This window comes from Coptis chinensis, chromosome 9 (assembly GCF_015680905.1).
Source record: "Coptis chinensis isolate HL-2020 chromosome 9, ASM1568090v1, whole genome shotgun sequence".
NCBI lineage: Eukaryota > Viridiplantae > Streptophyta > Magnoliopsida > Ranunculales > Ranunculaceae > Coptis > Coptis chinensis.
The window spans coordinates 42,838,122-42,860,841 of NC_141464.1; the positions used below are offsets into that span (position 1 = coordinate 42,838,122).

The following is a 22,720-nucleotide window of genomic DNA, read 5'->3' on the forward strand; positions in this document are numbered from 1 at the left end:
GAGGAGCAATTAGCTGGTGTTCTTACCAAAGGTGTATCTCACAAGGTGTTTGACAGCTCAGTTGACAAGTTGGGCATGATTGACATCTATGCACCAACTTGAGGGGGGACTGTAGAAAGTTGTATGTATTAGAAGTTATTCTTCACTTCATAGTGGAGAGCACGACCTGCGCTTTGCCAAAGCACAAATAGAGCGCGACCTGCGCCTATGTCTTGATGAGCAAACAGTAGATACAGCACGATGACTGCGCTCTGTTAAAGCTTAACCCGAGCACGACCCGCGCCTCGCGTATTGTTTAGAAACCCACATCACCGACTGTTTTAGTTTAGTTCCTATTTTAGATTCTTGTAATCTCTATATAAACATCTTGCAATTTTCTTAGAAATTAATCAAGTAAATATACAACTGAATTGAATTGAATCCTCTGGTTCTACAGATACTACCGTTAAGGCCGGATACACATATGAGATTGTTAAGGATACACATATCACCTTTGTATATTTTGCAATATTTGTGATTTGTTTTCTTTTATACTAGCGCACAACAAACCTTTGTCACCCAAAACTACGAAAAATGCAGCAATACAAATATCAAGGTTCCAAAAAACTACCATTGATCGGAGAACACATGGAATTTTATTATTTCATCATCACAGAAGATAGTGTTAGCTGTAATACAAGACATTACAAAAACTACACAAATACGACTATTGAACCAAAGACAATCCCCACTTTGAGCAATAACAAGAAATATGATTGTAGCAAAACTTCAAATAGTATCAGACTTCTTCACCCTACAATTGTCCAACAATTATCATGTGGAATGGCTCCACAAGAGATAGCTTCAAACTTTCTAGTTTACGAGAAACACATTCCATTGCGGGTCGAGATTCAGGACTAACATTTACACAGAAAAATGCCAGTTTTGCGCTTACCAATACTTCCTTGATGAGCTCCTTAGTGGGAGGTTGAAGACGTTTATCCAATATATCTCTCAACAAAACATTTGATCCACTTGTAGAGGATAATGTAGCAAGAGATGATAAAAATTCACCAGGATGACTTCCCATTATCACTTCAAGTGCTAACACTCCAAAGCTATACACATCACATTTTCCAGTCAACCTCATTGTGAAAGCCAACTCTACATGCATGAAGAAAAATTTATTTAAATGTGGTCAGATCTTTTAAAAGAAACCAAATCGAATGTTAGAAAACCATCAATTCACCTACGAATCAAATGTAAATATTGAATAAGAGAAAAAGAAAGATTTACCTGGGGCTAAATAACCAAACGTTCCGGCAGGTGCAGTCCAATTGGAAGACTCGGGCATTAAAACTCGAGAAATACCAAAATCAGCAACACAAGCATCATATTTTGAATTTAACAAAATATTTTTGCTCGAAATGTCTCGATGAATCAATGGTGGTGTGCAACCATGCATGTAAGACAAGGCGTTAGCTACACTTTTGATGATGTCCATCCTCTTCTTCCAATCCAAATAAACTAGTTGCTTCCTCTACATTGGTCAAAAGTTGAGATAAGCTCCCCCTTTCCAGATACTCAGCCACTACTTGTCCAGTTGACAAAACCGCTTTGTAGACGCTTCCATATCCTCCCACCCCAATGTAATACTTCTCGTTAAACCCCTCCATTGCTTCAATAACATCTTCATGTACTATGCTCCCATTGTAATTCCAAATACAAAATAAATTGTTACATATTGCTCTTGTCACTTCCTCTTCAACTCTTTTTTTCTTATAAAACATGGAACAAGTTCATTACAATCAAAAGAGAGAACAATCCCACAAGACAAATAATAATGATCTTGATTAGCTTAACTCTTTCCTTTAGACCTTTGTTTATTTCGGAAGATCTGCAAGGTGACAAAGTTTTTGATTGACCGCACAAGCCTTTGTTGTTAACAAATGTTTCGGTTGAAGCCTCTCAGAAAGCTTTGCAATCAGGAACTGGACTTTCTAATGCATTGTAAGATATATCAACAGAAGTCAAGCTTAGCATTTTTGACAATAAATTTGGAATTGAACCAGAGAACATATTGTGCGACAAATTCAAGTTATCTAAGTTACACATTTTAGCAAATGAAGGTGGAATGGAACCAGAAAACATATTTTGGCTCAGGTCGAGCAACTCTTGATTGTGAACCAAATTGCCTAATTCAGATGGTATGCTTCCATTGAATTTATTTTTACGCAACTTCATACGATACAAGCTGGAGCAATCACCTATCTTTTTTGGTATTGGCCCACTCAGATTGTTGGTGGACAAATCTAGTTTCTTAAGATGACTTAAGCTTCCAATCTCGGTAGGCAAATTGCCATAAAGATGGTTATCACTCAAGTTGAGATTGACTAACGAAGCCAAGTTCTCTATTTCTTTTGGAATCTCTCCTGTGAGATGGTTTGATGAGAGATCAAACATTCCTAGATGAGTCAAGCTTCCAAACTCACGAGGTATGGTACCAGTGAGTTTGTTGTTAGTTATTTTAAAACTTGTTAAATTTTTGCATTCACTCCAATTACTTGAAAGATTGCCATACAAGTTGTTGTTACTCAAATCAACGAAATAAAGATTTGGATGTATGCCAAATGAATTTGATATGTCTCCCGTGAGTTGGTTTCCATCTAGTCGAAGTCGAAACAATCTTAGACAATTTTTCAAGTTGGGGATGGGACCAATTAGATTATTGGAAAATGCAGAGAAATTTTGAAGTTGTCCACCTTCACATAGTTGTTGTGGCAAATAACCAGAAAAGTTATTAAAAGATAAGGTAAGTTGAATCAGTTTCATTTTCGCTAATTCTTGAGGTATAGAACCAAAAAGGTTATTAGACATGAGATTGAGCAGGGTTAAGTTTTGTAAACTTCCGAATGAAGAAGAGATTGAACCACTGAGATGATTTGTATGAAGACTTAGTTCCGCAAGAGATTTCAAGTTTCTAATTTCTAAAGGAATGGAACCAGAAAGTTCATTCTCATAGAGGTACAACAGGGTTAAGTTTTGTAAACTACCGAATGAAGAAATGATTGAACCGCTGAGATGATTTGTACAAAGACTTAGTTCCGCAAGAGATTTCAAGTTTCCAATTTCTGAAGGAATGGAACCAGAAAGTTCATTCTCCCAGAGGTACAATATGGTTAAGTTTTGTAAACTACCCAGTAAAGAAGGGATTGAACCACTGAAATGATTTTTACTATGATCTAGTTTCACAAGAGATTTCAAGTTTCCAATTTCTAAAGGAATGGAACCAGAAAGTTCATTCTGCCAAAGGTACAATAGGGTTAAGTTTTGTAAACTACCGAATGAAGAAGGGATTGAACTGCTCAGATGATTTGTATTGACACTTAGTTCCCCAAGAGATTTTAAACTTCCGATTTCTGAAGGAATGGATCCAGCAAGGTGATTTTGATTAAAGTACAAATATTTTAGATTGGTCAAATTACCTAAAGAACGTGGAATTGGACCAGTGAGATTGTTTTGATAAAGACCTAGTGAGAGAAGAGACCTCAACCTGAAAATTGATTTGAAATGAGGGATAGATAGTTTAGGTTTCTCAAATCACACAAACTAGAAGGAATGGAGCCAGAAAGATGGTTTTGCGCGAAATCAAGCCTTTGGAGACTTGTTAATTGGCCCATTTCCGATGGTATTTCACCGGATAAATTATTGGCGCCAAAGTCAATATAATAGAGTTCAGAAAGTTCAGTAATTTGGACTGGAATGGCTCCATAGAGTGAATTGAAACTGAGGTCCAAACGATTAAGATTTGGAAGGTTTGAGAAGGGGAAACTTTGAAGTGTTCCTACCAAACCTGTTTTTGTTAAGTTAATCTCCACAACCTTTCCCGCCTTGAATTGCAAGAAATACCGAACCAGTAGCGGCAGTGATGAGAAGAATTGACATGACTAGGAGGGAGTACCCATGAAGATAGTGCAGAAGTGGTCTCACCAAGAAGGCTATCTTTCCAATTGATAAGTGCATGGGCATCTTTACTGGGACTAGTAGAAGAAGAGTTAACATTCAAAGAAGAAAACAACAGTAAAACTAATAAGGCAAGAAAAGAGACCAGCAGTTTCATGTGATACGAAGCCATGAACTTGTGATGATGGGGTTGTGAGTTTCACTGTCTTGGCTACGTGATATATAGTGCTGGAATATCACTGATTGTGGCGTTATTGCTGATCGTAAACCGCCACTAGCTAGACCATGCTTTTTGTGGGGTAGTATCGAAGGCCATTTATTTTGATTGGGGCAGGTGACTAACACTTCAAGACTTGCAATTATCGCGAGATGATATCCAAAACTTATTGCAATTATCACAATTTATGGCAATTTATTTTGATTGGGGCAGCCAATTATTGCAATTATCGCAAGATGAGTGTTTGACCAAACTTATCACAATTGATTCATGATAAATTGATAGGCAACTCGTCAATCTAGTCGGATTATGTATGTTGGATGCGGGGTCGTGAATTCTAAGAAATGAATGAAAATCCTAAGAACCTACTGCCTACACAGCAAAATGGCGAAGTACGATTAAAATGATATTCTATTTGTCAAATGGATGTCAGAAAACATCTCACACAAATTTTTCATGAACTAGCTGTGCTATAAATCTCTCAGGCTCAGGTGATATTATCACCAATCAGGTTTTCTCTCAGGTTTTAACAAAAAAACTAATCAAACACAACTGTTTAGAATTTATGAATATGTAGTGACCAAACACAAAACGTCGCAATGCAATTAATGCAATACCAATTTCAAACGAATCGGGTTGAAAAATGAATGCAGGTGACCTAAGGGATGTAGACGGGAGATAACCTTGAAACATCAAATCAAACTCTTCAGGGCTTAGGAAGCAATAGACACTTCCTGACTAGAATGGTCACATAAAAATTTTCAAGGGTCAATATGTTGACCAGCCAATCAAATGATCAGAGACACCTGATGCCCATCTGCTTGTAACCAATGCAACTAACTCATACCACAAGTATCAATGAACAGTAAACGAATCAAGCTCATAAACAGACTAAAAAAATACCCACACAAGGATCAGGCCATGAGACTATGACCTTTTGAATATGTTAAATATAAATCTTAGGGTATGTGATTAATGGAAAAACACTTTTAAGAAATATTCTCACTTCAAAAATGTTATTTGAAGCAAATCTCAACTAGTAGTATTTTCTATAACTAATCTGGACATTTAAATTCAGGTATTTTTCTTACATATAATACTCCCAAATAAATAATTAAATTAAATATTTAAATACTATTAAGAATGACTATTTGGTCTTTTTATACCCATATAAATTCTTAGTGTCAATATTATTTTTTAATTAAAGCATTGCTTAACACTCTTTAATTAAAAAACCAAACCCACGCACGCACAAAATTAATTACCATTAATACCAACACAAAATTATTAGGATTGTGTTTGTTATGATGGATTATTTGGAAAGGAAAGGAAAATAATAGTTTTTTAAAGAAAGGAAATGAATGGGCTTTTCCATGGAAACAAATGGAAAAGGTTTTTTTCTTTTCTAACCCTAAAAATTTTGTGGAAAGGAAAGGAAAAAATAGATAAATAGGAACTTACTACTAATACACTCCACTCAACAATACAATTATTCCTTTCCATAGCTAAACAAACACGATTATTCCTTTTAAGGCTTTTTCTTTCCTTTCCAAGGTTCTAAAACACATACCATTTAAAATTATTTCCTTTCCATTCCATTCCATAGTGGACCACCTATTTTATTTCCTTTCCTTTCCATGAGTTAAAATTTAACAAACACACCCTAATTATATTAATTAAGGCGATTAAGAAATCTCTTTCTCTTCCTAAACCCAACCTCTCTTCCGGGGTCAAACTCTCCTGATTAATCTACAAATAATTTCCATCCTAATATCCGGCGTAATGCCACAATCAATTCTATTGATACTCAAGACTGGATCTGTGGAACCAATGGCTTACTTCGTTCAAATGAGTCCGGAACCAAGCCCAATCATTTGACTGTTTCCGGTTCTATCAAAGAAGCCAAGCCTTCCAGAGTATGGATGCTGATAATAATGACTTTATAAATCTATTACACGGCTCGGACCCGGTCAAAGTCGAGCTCAATCGCTGGGAAAATGAAGTCAGAGGTGGGAATGTCATTTGATCTGCTTCTTTAAAATCTAGATTTCCGCACATGAAGATATATATATATATACATATTTTTTTTGCAGATAAAGAAAGGGAATTAGGAGAAGCACAGGCGGAGATCAAGGCGTTGAGGTTGTCCGAACGCCTCAGAGAAAAGCCCGTCGAAGAGGTAACTTACTTTGATTTACTTTCCCACTATATATATATATATATATTTTGTCCATTATTTCGTCATTTTGCTATTAGTATTTGTGAGATTGCGGATCTATATCTTTTCCTAATATGTATTAATCATATCGTTTGGCGCCATTGGATAAAGTAAAACATTGCCTAATAAATTAAAATTAATTATGTTGCATATTAGGCTTCGAGGATGTCTTGGTGTTCATCTCTCTCCCAAGTCATTCAATTCCAGAAAGGTGTCTTGAATTTGTGAAAAACTATGTTACTGGGGATCAGTGTGTTTCTGATTCTGGATTAGTTGCTGATGATTCGTTAGAGTTTGCAAAGACTGTTGAGATTCGTGGTGACGGGAAGGATGTTTGGATTTTTTATATTGAGAAGACTTTGCTTTCTAACTTGCCATATTATGCTGAACATGGATTCGAGTATGCCATTACTAATTAATTAAGTTTTAATGTAGTTACCGTATTATGCTATATGCATATTCTTGTATATTGATGGTTTTGCGTTATGTCTAGGACGGAGATTTTCAATGACATTGCATTCAATCAGTGGCCGGATTCGGCAGCGTGTCTTTGCAATTCCAGCAAGTCTAAGGTTGTACAATGAGCTCCGACGCCTAGGATTTACTATAATTCTATTGACAGGACGAGATGAACACCAAAGGAGTTCCACTATCAAAAATCTTCTAATAGCAGGGTATAGTGGCTATGAGAGGCTTATATTACGGTATGGTTTCTATTCTTTCTTTCTTTTTCATGTTTTTTATGAGGATCAATAATGTTTAATTAAAATTGTAATGTGCGACGTAGGGAGCCTTCGGATCACGGGAAAATAGCTGAGGTATATAAATCGGAGAAGAGAAAGGAGCTGGAAAACGAAGGCTATAGAATTCATGGAAACTCTGGAGATCAGTGGAGTAATTTGTTTGGTTCACCAACAGCTACTCGGTCTTTCAAACTTCCAAATCATATGTACTACATTGCATGATAATAATTTAATAGGGAGTGACTCTCAAGGACAAAACTGCCGAAAACGTAACTCTTAAGGACACTTTTTTTTTTTTTTTTTTTTCCGTAACTCACAATGACCGGATAGATGAAAAGTCAAGTATACTGATAAAACGAAGATTTCACGTTATTGGTTTTATACTTAAGTCCAAAGTCCACAGTCCGAACTCCGAGGACCAAAGTCCAAAGTCCGTATAGTCGTCCGTTTAGTCAAGTTATCTTACTCACGTGGGTTTGGTAGGATGGGTCGAGTAAGGAATTGTCCAAACCTTAGGGCTCGACAAGGTTTACAACTGGAATTACAACTTTTGGTGAGTAGGATTTTAGGTTTTTTAGTTGGTTTAAGTAATTTAACGGTAATACAAATAATGTAAATAAATAACGGTGATTTCGACGTAAATAAACAAAGATAGAGAAACAGGGAGAGAATTAATCATACTTATGCAAGAATTATTTTTCAACAATTTATATTACTACATTACTACAGCTCTAATTCATGTCGAGTTCATAGACAAACCCGAGACGACGTTGAGTATCGATCCCTAGCGAAATGCCCGCATATCTGAGTCGCATTGCACTAGCATAAGGAGTTGAACTAATATTTAATCTCTGGAATATCATTTCAGCTCCTGATTCGATTCTACATCAGCTGGACAAATTGGAGGTATCGACACTGCAGAAAGTCGCACTTGAGACATTTTGGGTTTTAGCGAGAGGCGTTGCGGAGCATCAAGACTCAAATTTATGCGAGTCTCAATCATTTTGGGACCGGATATATAATCTACACCTAATTCCTAGCGGTGATTCTAGAACATTAAAGTATCAATCCAGATTCTCACACGAAGTAAAGATAACCCTCCCCGGTAGGGGATTAGCTCATGGTCATTGGAGGAATAATTAAACTTGTTGTATACAATAAATAAGTAAATACAGGACAAATATTAATCTTGAAAAGAAATGACTTTTATTAAGAAGAAATAACTTACAGTATTGAAGATGCTGGAAGAGAAAATGAAGGAATGTAAAGTGCTGGAATGAAGCTACAGACGATAAACTAACTAACTAACTAATGAGCATAAGCTAAAGCATAAAAATGCTGAAGGGGAAATATTGAAGACCCCCCTTACATATATATAGGCTGGTCTCTCGTGAAGCCTTTTAATTGGGTTTTGTCTTTTTGTTAAATTGAGACATTCAAAACTTTGAAATACAAAGATTTGTCTCGAACTGTTTTACTTTAGTTTTTGTCTTCTTGTCCCATATCAAACCAAAATTTATGTTTGGTTTTGTCTTTCAGCCCAATTCAATTTAAACTTTGAATTGGTACGTGTCTTCTCCTTTTGCAAGGTGGCACAAAATTGTGACCATCACTTGCTACCTGCCTATGCTGACTCGTTATGCCTTTTGGGCCCGCAGAGTGGGTCCACGTGGTGTGTCTAGTGGCGGCGCCAATTTTGGCGTTTTTACAACTTTATGTCTTTGCGTAGAGTTCGTCGCCCTGGTTGCTCTAGCAGTTCACTAGCCGAAGTCGGTGTCCAGGTTTGAAAGATGTGAGCTTCGGAAGTTTGCTGCTTCTTTATATGCGAACCCGTTCTGCACTGGTTTTGTTTCTTTGGAAACTTCGGCTCTAGTCAGGCTTTGTTGGGCTTCACTGGGGCTGAGTGGGAAGACTTCAAATATTCCAATATTCCCGTACTTCGATGCATGTTTTATCATTATATTCACGTTAACTGAGAAAACTTGCAAAAGTACGAAAACATAATTATTAAATACATAATCGACCAAAATGTTATGTCTCTCGGGATTTAATATTACAGTTTTGGGTGCTTATCACACCACCCCCAAATAGCACTTTGCTTGTCCTCAAGCAAAGAAGAGACATTAAAATGATAAGTGGCAAAAATGTGTTGTCCTAAGCTAAGTCTCATTTCGCAGAGTGCGGTTGCATTGACCGTATGCAACAAGGCCTTGAATCAGGAATACTCTAGTGGACGAGTTATAGCCTCGTGAGAGTTTTCCAAAGAAGATACTCACAAACTTCATTTATACTACAACGACTCAGTAACAAAGGCCCGTTTTCTTAATTAATCTCAGATATCTATACATCTCACTAGCGGGGGAAACAAGAATTAATTCTTTCGAAATCCAAGTTAATATACATACAATAATCAAAACATCTACATATGAGCATGCATACAGTGATCTTTGTAATGAAATGTACGAGCAGGGCCGTTTCTAGATCCTTTGGATAACGTCCTTAAGTAGGTTCTCACATGTATGTGTCGAAACACAATTTCTCTCTTATTTTTCCATTCAAGTTTTGCTAACTCTAGTGTGCAGTGGACACACGTTTGCTCACATACTCAATGACAGTCAGAGGAGCCGAGGTCGAGAATTCACATCTACTACTTATTATTACACCACCTTACTCCTAATTGAGCTAGATGTCTTTATTAGGTTTTATGGGGCTTAGGTGGTAGTGTAGAAGAAAATAGAATGGAAAATTTAAAAATGATAAGTATGAGAGAATAAGGTCTTCAAGGTATTTATACTAGAGAAATCCTTATTTTCTTTCCTGCTTCTAACATAGGTTTCCATACTTGGCTTTTTCAAGCTTTTGTATTCCCTTTTGATTTGATTTTGGAGGAAATTCTAACTTTGATAATTCTTTTGATTTTTGGAAACACATTTCTATTTTTCTTTTTCTTTTCTTCTGACCCCCCTTTTTCCGCACTTCATCCTATTTCTCATACTCATCATCTAGGTAGGCTTATTTATTTGTGGTTAATAGATGAGTAATGAATTTTTGGTGAAATAGAAAGGATTAATGAAAGGTTCAGTGGGGCGACTAGCGGTAAATTTTTTTACAGGTGTGAATTCTTGGCTATATCGATCCAAAGAAGGCCTAAATTCTCACCTAGGATTCGGGTAGTGATCAAGTAAGTAGACGTGTGAACTTCTCTATTCGGAAAAACTACTCCTTTGTGTCATTACTCACATATCACACATTTTTAGGCTTTTTGGTTAGATTCTTACATGATATGGAAACTAAGTTGTCTAACCGTGGGTCCCAGAAACTTACTGCTGTGTACATTTAATGATAGTCAGTGCATGAATGCTCATGAAAAGATGTAAAAACTATTGCATACATATTAAATTAAGTTTCTAAGAAGAAGTCCTAATTCAATTGCTAGGGTGAGATTTCTAAATATTTTTCATCACAGAAAGGAAATGAGAATTTGTCACTAAATACGTTTATTTAGACATAAAGTAAAACTATATACAACTATGTATGCTTAATTTTTGTGAAATGTTCTCATCACCCCCAAACAGTCGGACGCTGTGTCCTCAAAGTGTTAAGAGGAAGAAAGAGCATACCTGAGAGGCTTTGAGCAAAAATATAGTTGACATCTTCCACAAAAATTTATTGTAACACACTATATATTATACATCATAAAAGTGAAAGCACACTGTTAGGTTGTTTATTTTTCATATCAAAACGTAAAACAAATATGTACATCAACTCACATTGCCCCAATTACGAACTGGGGGATGATCCATCCTTGCTTCGTCTCTGTAGAAATGTCATTCATTTGCGTCACGCCAATCTATCATAGCTTTCCAGACTTCGCCCCACTTCCTTTTTCTTGAAGTGTCCAGATGAGCTATCATTTTATCGCCATTAAGGAAGCAACGAACTTTCTTTAGATACTTTGCAGGGCGCCGCCATACCTGAAATCGCAAAGAACGGATTATCTTGTTTGTTAGACACATAGAGTCTACCTTTACTATAACGCCCGTATTTAAAATACGTATTTAGTTATTAATTTATTAATTAAATTATTTATTTAAAAATTCACTGGATTGGATTTGGATATGTGGGCCTGGTTTCTGGGCCCGAGTCTGTATTGGGCTTGGGTTTCAAACCCAAGTATATATTCGTATTGTTCTGGAAAATAAGGTTCATAGAGAATAAAATATATTAAAAATGGAGGCAGAGCTAAAACCTCGTTTGCTGGAGCGTTGGAGCGCGACGACTCGGACTAGGAGGATTTTGTCGAGCTGTTCATTTTTGTGAGTAGATATTTTATAGATTTTTATTTTATAAAATCTTCGTTACTGTCGATTTCTTTTCTGTTAAAATCTGTCGCGTTATTTATTAAATGGGTTAATTATTCGTATATTGTTTTGGTTAGTATTGAACTGTTAAACTGTTAAACTGTTGAACTGTTGGAAATGAGGTCGTTACTGGCGGCCAGAGAAAAATCGCCGTGCATGTTTTGAACTATTGGGTGGTTTTGTTATAAGTTGTTGGCTGATGAGGGGCTGTAGACCGGTGGTTGGGGGTTGGCGGAAGTGCTGTTGGAGCTCGGTAGAGGGCGTCAATGGCTGCCGAAGCTTGGAGGCGTTAATGGCGCCGGTGGTTGAGCTGCTTTTGGTTGATTTTGGTTGGGTGAGTGATAATGGGTTGAAAGGGGGTGTGTTTGAGTGGGTGAGGGCGGTCGAATAGAAATTTGTCGAAGCTTGGAACAAATTTGTTAATGGCGGTGATAAGATTCTAGATCTAGTTTTGGGTGAGGTTAGGATTGAATGATTTGAGGAATTTTGTGTTTGTTAAAGTGGTGGGGGTTTGCACCCTCTTCATTTTCGGTTGGTTTGTTTGGGTGGTTGTGTGGAGGCTTGTGGTGGTCGATTTGGGCTGGTGGTGGAGGCTGTTGAAGAAGATGAACAGTAGCCGATTTGGGCTTTGGGCCTAATCGGTTGGACCAAACCCCTTATTGTATGTTGGGCCGAAATGTGTTTGTTGGTTGGGCCAAAAACCTTATTTTGTTTGGGCCTTTTCTAATTGGTTTTCTTTGGGCCGAACCAGATTAAGCTTGGACCAATTTGGTTTAGTTCTATGGGCCAGTTTCAGTTGTTTTGATTGGGCCCGGTTTTGTTTTAATTTGTGGACCAGTTTAATTTAAAGTTTTTGGGCCGGTTTCAGTTCAATTTTTGGACCGAACCACTTAACTGTTTTGGGCCAATTTCTAATATTGTTTGGGCCAGTCCATAGGACTTAATATAGATCCCAATTGGGTCAGGTGGAATAAATAAGTTGGTTTTAGACTTTCGGGTTCTAAGGTTTGGGCTTGGCCAGTTGGGTCCGAACCATTACTTTAGCCATGAGCTCATGAGCCATGCACATTGACCTTAGCCATGAACCATGCCTATGACCCTGAACCTGTCGAACATGGAAACGACAGTTTGACTTTGACCGTTGATCGTTGACCATTGACTTTGACCATTGACTGTTGATTTTGACTGTTGACCCTTGACCGTTGAGTGTTGACCATTGAATGTTGACTTTGACCTTTGACTGTTGAGTGTGGAATGTTGACTTTTTCCAGTTTTTCACATATTTAAGAATATGGACAAATATAATAATAAAATATTGTCGAAAATTATATAACGTTGTTTGTCATTATCTAATTAAGATTTGACGTGAGTAGTGTGTAAAACATATATATATTGGGCTTTGATTGTGATTTGTGGGATCATTTTAATTGTCTTTGCATTTTATGTTGTAAATTGTATGGACAAATCAAATGCTAAAATGCTGTGGAGGCTTATATAAATTTGGTGGTCATTATCTAATTAAGATTTGACGTTGATATTGTGACATTATATAATATGTGGGGATATATATATTAAATGCAATAGTTTTGGAGAAATAAATGTATAAACACTCCATTATTTTATATGTGAGATGCTACTATGAGATAGTATAGTATGTGTGGATATTTTCCCACGGGATTATGGCTTAGTGCAATAATATATTGGCACGTGAAAGAATGAAAGTGGTTATGAGATATAATTGAGATATTTCTAAATATTGTGGCTTAGTGCAATAATGTATTTAACATGCATGTGATATAGTGAAATGATTATGAGTCATAAATGTATGACACCTGAATAAATTACGTAACGAAAATCCTAGAACCTGACTACCATAACTCATGTGATTTGCCCTGTGTGGGCGTGTGTAATTTGATTGGCCCTTCTGGCGTTTCAGTGAATCTGAATGGCCTTCGGGCGTAAGTAATGTGATTGGCCCTTCTGGCATTTCAGTAAATCTGAATGGCCTTCCGGGCGCGACCCGAATAGTGGCTTGATTATTCCGTTCGCAAAATAGAACGAGACGCATGATATTTTATGCCGAATAGTGGCAGTACTTGCATAATGGCTTCCGTGTGAGGGTTACCTAGTGCGCGGCATCCCATTTCGGGGTAGTTTACATACGGAGTAGTACATTATGTAAGGGGAGGCATGTGGATGTACATGTTCGGCGTTGGGTAGCGATTGTGGTAGCCAGGGAAACTAGGTAAGACATAGATACGACGTGATTTTAGGGACACACAAAGAAAGCCGTAAATAATATAATTATGGTAATATGTTGGTTAACTATATATCTTTAAATATATGATTGTATATGGTTTGGCATAAGGGTGGGTCAAACTAATTACTTGGGCAGAGACGACCCACTCTGTTATTGAGCATGAAATGCGGTACGGATATAATACGTTTGGTTGGTTATTTGTTTAGTTGAACCTAAGGCGCCTCGATGGAGGAACTACATGCCTTATTTATTATGTGTATAGTTTGTTGTGTGGTTAGTGGGAAGTTAAGGCGCCTCAGTGGAGGAACTACCTGCCTTAATTATTGTACGTAAGGATGTTATATTAGTCGTGGAAAGTTAAGGCGCCTCGGTGGAGGAACTAATTGCCTTATAGATTGTGTATATATATGTATAAGTATATGTTTTATTTTAAAGCTACTCACACCAGCATTTTTATAATGCTGACCCGATTTGCATGTTTACTTATCGGGTGTGTTCATTAAATGGACATAGTTGATAAGTATTGACAGGTTTAGTGTTGAAGAAGATTGGTTGCTGCTTGTGGTTTGCGTTAGCGTCGCATTTCAAGATATGCCTTGTTTTCCTTTGAGGTGATATAGATTTTTAGTTGAGATAAAGTTATTTGCATTTTCATTTGTAAATTTTTGTAATGGAGATGACTTTTGTTTAAGTTGAAATTTTATTGGTTTTTAATTATCCGCATTATTTAAACTGTTTATGGGTTTTTGGGAGTTGAGAGTGCGTCAAACCTCGGAGATCGAAGAGTCGGAAACAAATAATGTTTTTCCGAATTCTGTCGAAATTCGGGGTGTAACATTTACCCAGTCCTGGAAAGTGGCCGCAAACTGTGGGAAGTACGTCCTCATTATCTTGCATGCTGTAACTGGCAAAGTGATATATTACTGCCGAAAAGACCGAGCCCTCTTAAGGTTCTCAATTACTAGGTCTGTGATGTCGAAGGTCAGATGTTCTTTGGGCGGGGCATGGAATGTCTTACAAGCTGATTTTGAGGCAGTGGAAAAATGCCAATCCCCCATGATGTTCAGAAGAATGAATAACATGGCAGTTCCAATATTCATGGTCATACTGGCTAGTGGAATAGTGTTGTCTGGCCATCGGCCAGCTTCTGCACATTCAATGACTTGGGCAAGGCCATCGCCATAACGGGTGACAAAATTTTCCCAAGAGTCGTCATTAAAGTTGTTTTCTATCATGTATTGAATGGGGATGTTTGGCTGAAAAGGTGGAAGGTCTAGATCCATATCAACTGCTGGCTCGTAAAAAGGGTGGCGGGTGTTACCAATGCGGATTGCAAATCCATTCGGCACGAAACCATCAGCAGGTAGATCCTCCATATGATTGTAAAAATAAGTTGCCAAACCTGGAGAGTATGTCTGCTCAGGGTGTAGTATCAAGGAGTTCCAACCAACTCGAGTGATGAAGTCTCTGAAAAGATGTCCATATGCAGGAGAATTCAGCAATGAATGGAAAGATTGTTCTGGAATCATCTTTGGAGATGCCATCGTAGAAGACGTGTGAAGAAAGATATCACCTATAGACAAAGATAAACAAAAATGAGAATACGATGGAAATGACTAATTAAAACAAATTACATTTATTTATCATATGAAAATTGCACTATATTTAAAAACTAAAAAGAAAATGACAAAGAATATAAAATTGCAAAATTTAAATTGTGTCATGGGCCCAAGTAATGGCGAGGGTCCTTTTGTGAAAGAAATCCATTTATAAGATTCTCGATGCTATCAATCCGTGCAACAACCCGTTGCAACATTTCGCTCTGTGTCTGGTAAATCTCGGCGTGGTTATCCATTATGAGGGTGTGATTTGTCGAGAACTGGTTGTGGTTGTGCAAGAATTGTGCTTGTTCCTCTTCTTGTATTGTCTGCAGGTCGTGAAATTCAAGACGACTAGTGATGATAATGTTCTGACGTTTGTATAATGTCATCCGTCCTTGTTAAATTAAACGAAGGCCTTCCATAGGATTAAATATGTTGCATAATGCATTTTCAGTGAAGATGTTATCAGTGGAACAAGCTTCGTCGGTTTCTGCACCGGCGTGGTTTTTTGCAATGTCGGGATTCCAGAAACCGTTCCTACAAACTGAGTGAATGGTGAGAATGTTAGCTGTTCTGAGAGGTGTATTAGGAACAGAAATAGAAAAACCCCAACGCATCATGATAAGTGTCACAATGGTTGGCAAAGGAGCTGCCTTTTTCCTCGCACGTGCGATCGCGTTCCAGAGAAATTTAATAATACAAAAATCATTGTAGTTAGTCTGCAAGACCCAGAGTAGATGGAGGAGGGGTTTTGTTATTTTGGAAGTCTTAGATGTGCCGAGCACATTATGAGCTAGCCATTGGATCACAGATAATTGGTTTCTTTGCAAGGATCGCTGATAAACAATACGGTTTTTCCGATTGTATTCACCGTAAAGGATAGTTGCAAACATCAGATGTCTGATATTGTCGAATGGTGAATCCTGAAGGTGTACTCCTTGGTTTGTAATGGGAATTTGAAGTACTTCGGAGATGATTTCCATAGTCAATTCACGCTCGCATTCGTTTGCACGGACAAAGAATTGCCCGTTTTGGAAATAACCGTGTTTACATAATAGCAGGATCAATTCTCTGGAATAAAATGCCTGCTTATGATATAAAAGAGGGAACCATCCTCGACATAAAATTTCTGTGTCAAAAAATGGATGAAAAAGACCGTTTTGGAAATTTTCTATAAAATTTTGCTCGGACACGAAAATTCGAGTGAGGGCCATTAAAGATGGATTGGTGAAGAAAATTTAGTGGAAAGGGGAAGTTGAATTTTTAGAGGTGTCTATCCTTGCTATAAATAGACACCAATCCGAAGATCCAGAAAATATGAATCGAGGTGTCATAGGGTAGTTAGACCACGTGTATCTTCTAAAACATGGCGCGAAAGTGGATGTAGTGTGGATGGGAAGAACGGGGCATGTGACTACAAGGAGTGCCTTTTTTTTTTTTTTTTACGTAAATAGTGTAAGTAGAATGACAAGGAAGATGTAGATATAATATCACAATAAGATATAACAATGTACAGAGATGTGAACACACATTATAATGACACTGGGAATAAAATACAAACTTAAATATTAGATAAGACAATATGCCACATTAACAATATTACTATAATAAATCAACCGAGCATGAAGACTTGAGTAGCATATTCAATCTGCTGCTACTCAAACTTTTATAGTGCATCTATGAAGCTTGAAATTTGGAGCGAACTAAAAAACGATATTTAGACTAAGAAGTGTAGAGGGGAGAAGATGAAAGGAGTGAATGTGAAGGATGTGTTGAACGTTTTTATAGAAAGAAAATTGAGCCATTTTCTGATCGTTTTTGGATGTGATTTCTTGACCATTTTCTAACCGTTTTTAGGATGCGATTTCATGACCGATTTCTGACTGTTTCCTAGCTGTTTTGCAAAACTTTGGTTTACGGTAAAATTTGCCGTTATATATATATATATAATAATAATTATTTATATATATATATATATATATATATATATATATATATATATATATATATATATAAATATATATATATATATATATATATATATATATATAAATTATTATTACTAATATTATTATAAATGTTTCTACCTATATAATATAATAATGGAGATAACTAATATACTATTTGACAAGGCAAAATTTTTGGAACATGTAGGAAATAACATGCATCCTAGGTTGGAAAATAAAAATGCAAACACGTAAATAAAATATCCGACATAAATAATATACAAGACCGGGAAAATAAACTGGCTACTGAGAATCCTCAGGGGCTGCAGGAGAATCCTCAGGGGATACAGAAGAAGAACCAGGAGTCCTGCGATGGCATGCAGGACGAGCTCCCGTGAAGGCTAATTGCTCCTGGATATCACCTAGAGTATCCATCACCTGAGCTTGAAACTGATGCTGGTTCGCCATGAGCATTCGCTGGAACTGGTTCTGGCAAGTAGTCATTTGGTCTTGAAATGCATTCATGGAAGCTCGCATTTCCTGCTGAAATTCGCCCATGTTGTCTGTCAGCGACTCGTGATGAGTGGTCATATCCGTCCTTAACTCGCCCGAGGTATGTTTCATCGATACCTGGCGAGTGTACATGTCTCTCATGCCACTGTTCATAGCACATAAGGCATCCATAGGATGTCTTATCTTACTCATAGCAGTCTCATCAAAGAAGGGTGGGTGAGATGGGCCTACGTTAGCGTGCTCAGCTGCCATAGGTGCTGTGGGTTCCCAAGGGGCCAGTATGCATTTCTAGAAAATAAGCATATTCTCATATAGTGGCATAGGGAGTAATGGGGTGGCAGACAGTAAACCCAAATTAATCATAACTTGCGTTACAAGAACGGCAAGAGGGGCTGACTTGAGGGTGGCGTGCGTAATGATATCAAAAAGAAAGGTGACTATGCAGAAGTTACCCTTGCGCTCTTGGAGGATCCAGAGAAGGTGGAGGAATGTCTTGTTAATGTCCGAGGGCTTCGAGGTGCCAATGACGTTCTGTCCCAGCCATTTAGTCACAGCTAGCTGGTTCCGTCGCACCGAGCGCTAATACGCGCATTTCCCATCCATATTGTACTCGACCTCGATAAGTGTGTCAAGCATTAGGTTGTAAGTCCATGGGCACACAGACTGCTGCTGAGTGTCGACCACAGGTATGCCTGTTACATTCGAGATCAAAGCGGGTGTGACTTTGCGGCGCACCCCGTTGATGGTGACCCAAAAATGGTTGCCATTAAAGCTCCCATTGTTGTAAAATTTCAACACCAAATCTGTTGAATAGAGCCCACCATTGGCATATAACAAATATTTCCATCCTCTAGAGTGTATTTCCATATCGAAGAATGGAGCAAACAACCCATTCTCAAATAGAGCTCCAAAATTTTTCTCCACCGAAATCCGCCTGTTTCCGGCCATTGGTGATCGTATGAAGAGGATGGATATTGATTTGAGATGAGGGGGAGAATTTGGAGTTGCTGACAGAAGGGAATTGGATTTGGAGTTGTGGTGGTCGTGCGCGAGACCTGGATATAACGTGGGCCTGTCTCGTGCGAGACTTAATCGAGAGGGAATAAGATCCGATTTTTAACAAAGAAGAAAAACGAGGTTGTTACGCGTGTGGTTCGGTTTCTCGAGTTTAAATGGGCCGAGAATATGAGATTTAGTTGGGCCCAAAAATTTTCCCAAGCCCAAATCAAGCCTAAAGCCCAATTTAAGCTTAAAAAAATCTAAACGCTCACCCACGACTCGTTCGGACTCCGAATTGGATGAATGAGCTATCGAAATGATCGGCACGAAAAATGCCATCCAATTATATGAGTCATTCTCAAAGGTCACAAGATTTTTTTGAAAAGAAGGATGGGTGTTTTATTTATAAACAGAGTTTTTATTTATATACAAGGGAGATTTACGTGAAAAATACTGGATGTCCAGAAAACTCACTATCTAAATTCTTAGGCAACTATCATGTCGGCTCTTAGAGCGAACCCAAATCCAGCCAGATTGTGGTTTCACCTTTATGTATTATGGGGTTAGAGACAGGACGGTACCATCCCGGACCGTGCGCACTACGGTCTAAAATAATATTGCCCTTATTACATACGGCTATATATCCTCAAACCACCCCAAAGGGAACTCAAAGTAACCAATTCTAGGGGTTGGCCTGGTGGAATCCATTGCCTGTGAGTGTCCAAAGTAGGCAACATCCGATGTTGAACACGAATCTCTATGTGCACAACTTAATGCAAAGGGAAAATGCAACAATATATACATATATACAAAGTGAGTCTTTTAACGTCAGATCCTCAAGATGAATCGAGTCTTTTAATGTCAGATTCTCAAGATGTTTGCGAGTCTTTTAACGTCAAATTCTCAAGACGATTCCCAACCCGTGGGAGAAACGGCGCGGCGGCGAAGTTTATCCTGCGTAGCTGGTGTCAGACAAAAGTATACCTTAAACTGGCTAGTATCGGATAGGAAGTCAAGACCTAGACAAAAAGGTGTTTGACAATGCATACACTACCCCATCCTTCGCGCACGTCGTTTACAAGCAAAAGTACTACGACCATTACCTATTCGTGATAAGTGAGACTTACACCAAAAGATTAGCTGAAGATCGCGAGGCAAAGAGTAGAAAAGGGAAGAGAAGGAAGGAGGGGAAATTTTTGGTACCCATCGTTTACCGGCAGGCACGTTTGCTCATGTTTCAGAAGACATTTATACTCAATTCTGAAATAGAGTTTTCGTGGACTAAGGTTTCGGCGCTTGCAACCACATACTTCAAAGAACTTTTGAGATCATAAAATAGAAGATGGCCCGACTACCAAAATGGCGTACCCTCTACAGAAACAAGATTGAGTACGCCAAACAAAACATCTAGTCTATGTAGACCGGATCCTAAGGAAGAGTCTGTTCAACATTTGGGGAGCATAATTTGTGGTAATGTTTGAGGCGTTGTCCATTTACTTGAAATTCAGTGTTATCTTGTGGATTAAGCAAAGAGATTGCCCCATAATGGGTCACGGCTAATACAATGAAAGGACCAGACCAACGTGTTTTCAATTTACCAGAAAAAATGTGTAATCTGGAGTTGTACAACAAAACTTTTTGGCCAATTTTGAAATCTTTACGCAAAATGTGCTTGTCGTGCACTCTTTTAATATTAGCTTTGTAGAATTTTGAGATATCATAAGCATCACTCTGAATCTCCTCAAGCTCATTTAATTACAGTTTACGCTTCTCGCCTGCCGTGTTGATATTATAATTGAGACTTTTGATGGCCCAAAGAGCACGATGCTCAAGTTCAACTGGCAGATGACAAGATTTTTCAAAAACAATACGGTAAGGAGACATCCCTATAGGTGTCTTAAATGCTGTTTAGTATGCCCACAAGGCATCTGATAAGCGGAGAGACCAGTCTTTTCTTGATGGATTGACAAGTTTTCTCCAAAATGGACTTTATCTCTCTGTTGGAGACTTCCACTTGGCCACTTGTTTGTGGGTGATATGGAGTAGCAACTTTGTGAATAACTCCATATTTTTTCATTAAAAAACCAAAAATTTTATTACAAAAATGTTTACCCTCATCATTGATGATAGCTTTGGGGACACCAAAACGAGAGAACATGTTTTCTTTTTACAAATTTCACGACAATCTTATGATCATTTGAGCGACATGCAAGTGCTTCAATCCATTTGGACACATAGTCTACAACGACTAGAATGTAGAGAAAACCTTGAGAAATAGGGAAGGGTCCCATAAAATCAATCCCCCGAACATAAAAAATTTCCACAATTAAAATAGGATTTAGGGGCATCATATTGCGTTTAGTAATTCGACCTAGGTGTTGACAACGAATGCAAGCTATGCAATGTTCGTGTGCATCGCTAAAAAGGGTAGGCCAGTAAAAACCACATTGTAATGCCTTGGCTGCAGTTTTCTTCCTACTGAAATGACCACCGCAAGATTGTTCATGGCAAAAAGATAACACGTCAGTGTGTTCTCAGTCGGGAATGCAGCCACGAATGAGTTGGTCAGAACAATACTTAAAGAGGTAGGGGTCATCCCAGAAATAAAATTTTACAGTGGATAAGAACTTTTTACGATCAGGACGTGACCAAGAGAAAGGAACTTCCTCAGTAACTATATAGTTAACGATATCCGCGTACCATGGAGAGGAGAAAATGTAGTACAAATATTCATCTGGAAAGGAATCACAGATGGCTTCAGAATCACTGTCAATGTCACCAACCAGCCTTGATAAATGGTCGGCCACGACATTTTCGGTTCCTTTCTTGTCTTTGATTTCCAGGGTGAATTATTGCAAGAGAAGGATCAGTGGAACAATCATTTTTCGGCGTCCTTTTTCGCGAGTAAGTACCGTAGTGTGGCATGGTCAGTATATACGATGGTGGATGATCCAACTAGGTAAGGGCGAAACTTATCCAAAGCATAGACAACAGCTAGGAATTCTTTCTCAGTTATTGTGTAATTACGTTAAGCGTTATTAAGAGTTTTACTAGCGTAGTAAATGACAATGGGTTTGTCATCACGTCGTTGCCCTAGTACGGCGCCAATGGCAAAGTCGCTAGCGTCGCACATCAGTTCGAATGGTTGAGACCAATCAGGGGGTTGAATGATAGGAGCGGTAGTCAGAGCGGTTTTTAGCAAATCAAAAGCTTGTTTGCAATCGAAATTGAAGTCGAATACCGCATCTTTTAGCAGGAGATTGGTTAAAGGTTGAGCAACTTTAGAAAAATCCTGAATGAATCGCCTGTAAAACCCAGCGTGGCCTAAAAAGGCACGGATATCATGAACTGTTCGTGGGAAAGGTAGCGAAACAATTTTAGCTTTATCAACCTCTATCCCGTCTTTCAAAACAATATGACCTAGAACAATTCCTTTGGTCACCATGAAATGACACTTCTCCCAATTAAGTACCATATTTTTCTCTTCGCAACGCGTTAACACTTTAGAAATGTTGGATAGGTAGTCGTCAAAGGAATTTCCATAAATGAAAAAGTCATCCATGAAGACTTCCATATAACGTTCCACCATATCATTGAAAATGTGAAGCATGCAACATTGGAAGGTGCCTGGGGCATTGCAAAGACCAAAAGGCATTCGTTTGTATGCAAAGGTTCCAAAGGGACATGTGAAAGTTGTCTTTTCTTGATCGGCGGGATCGATGACAATTTGGAAGTAGCCGGAATAGCCATCAAGAAAACAATAGTAAGCATGACCGCTAAACGTTCTAGCATCTGGTCAATGAATGGGAGAGGGAAGTGATCTTTACGTGTTCTGGCATTAAGTTTGCGATAGTCAATGCAAATTCTCCATTTTAATAGAATATGAGTGGAGATGCATTCACCATTTTCATTTTGTACAA

The 22,720-nt window shown here is 38.1% G+C and overlaps 1 protein-coding gene and 1 pseudogene across 2 annotated transcripts; one reads left to right on the forward strand and one right to left on the reverse strand.

The window, feature by feature from the left end:
- Positions 1–599: 599 nt before the first annotated feature.
- LOC147476152 (MDIS1-interacting receptor like kinase 2-like) lies at positions 600–1,620 on the reverse strand. Its single transcript, XM_086584851.1, has 2 exons — positions 1,276–1,620; positions 600–1,143 (listed from the first exon to the last, which is right to left on the reverse strand). Exons 1-2 carry the CDS (start codon positions 1,481–1,483, stop codon positions 794–796), a joined length of 558 nt encoding a protein of 185 aa, XP_086440977.1. The 5' UTR covers positions 1,484–1,620; the 3' UTR covers positions 600–793.
- A 4,636-nt stretch (positions 1,621–6,256) lies between these two features.
- LOC147476153 (acid phosphatase 1-like) lies at positions 6,257–7,378 on the forward strand (annotated as a pseudogene). Its single transcript, XR_015207807.1, has 4 exons — positions 6,257–6,338; positions 6,534–6,777; positions 6,871–7,081; positions 7,165–7,378. The product of XR_015207807.1 is annotated as an acid phosphatase 1-like (transcript).
- Positions 7,379–22,720: the final 15,342 nt, after the last annotated feature.

Excerpts from the sequence above, each read along its gene's own strand:
- LOC147476152 (XM_086584851.1), bottom strand. The coding sequence starts at position 1,483 with ATGGACATCATCAAAAGTGTAGCTAACGCCTTGTCTTACATGCATGGT. Across the intron at positions 1,144-1,275 it reads GTTTGGTTATTTAGCCCCAG|AGTTGGCTTTCACAATGAGG; the intron begins GTAAATCTTTCT and ends TCATGCATGTAG.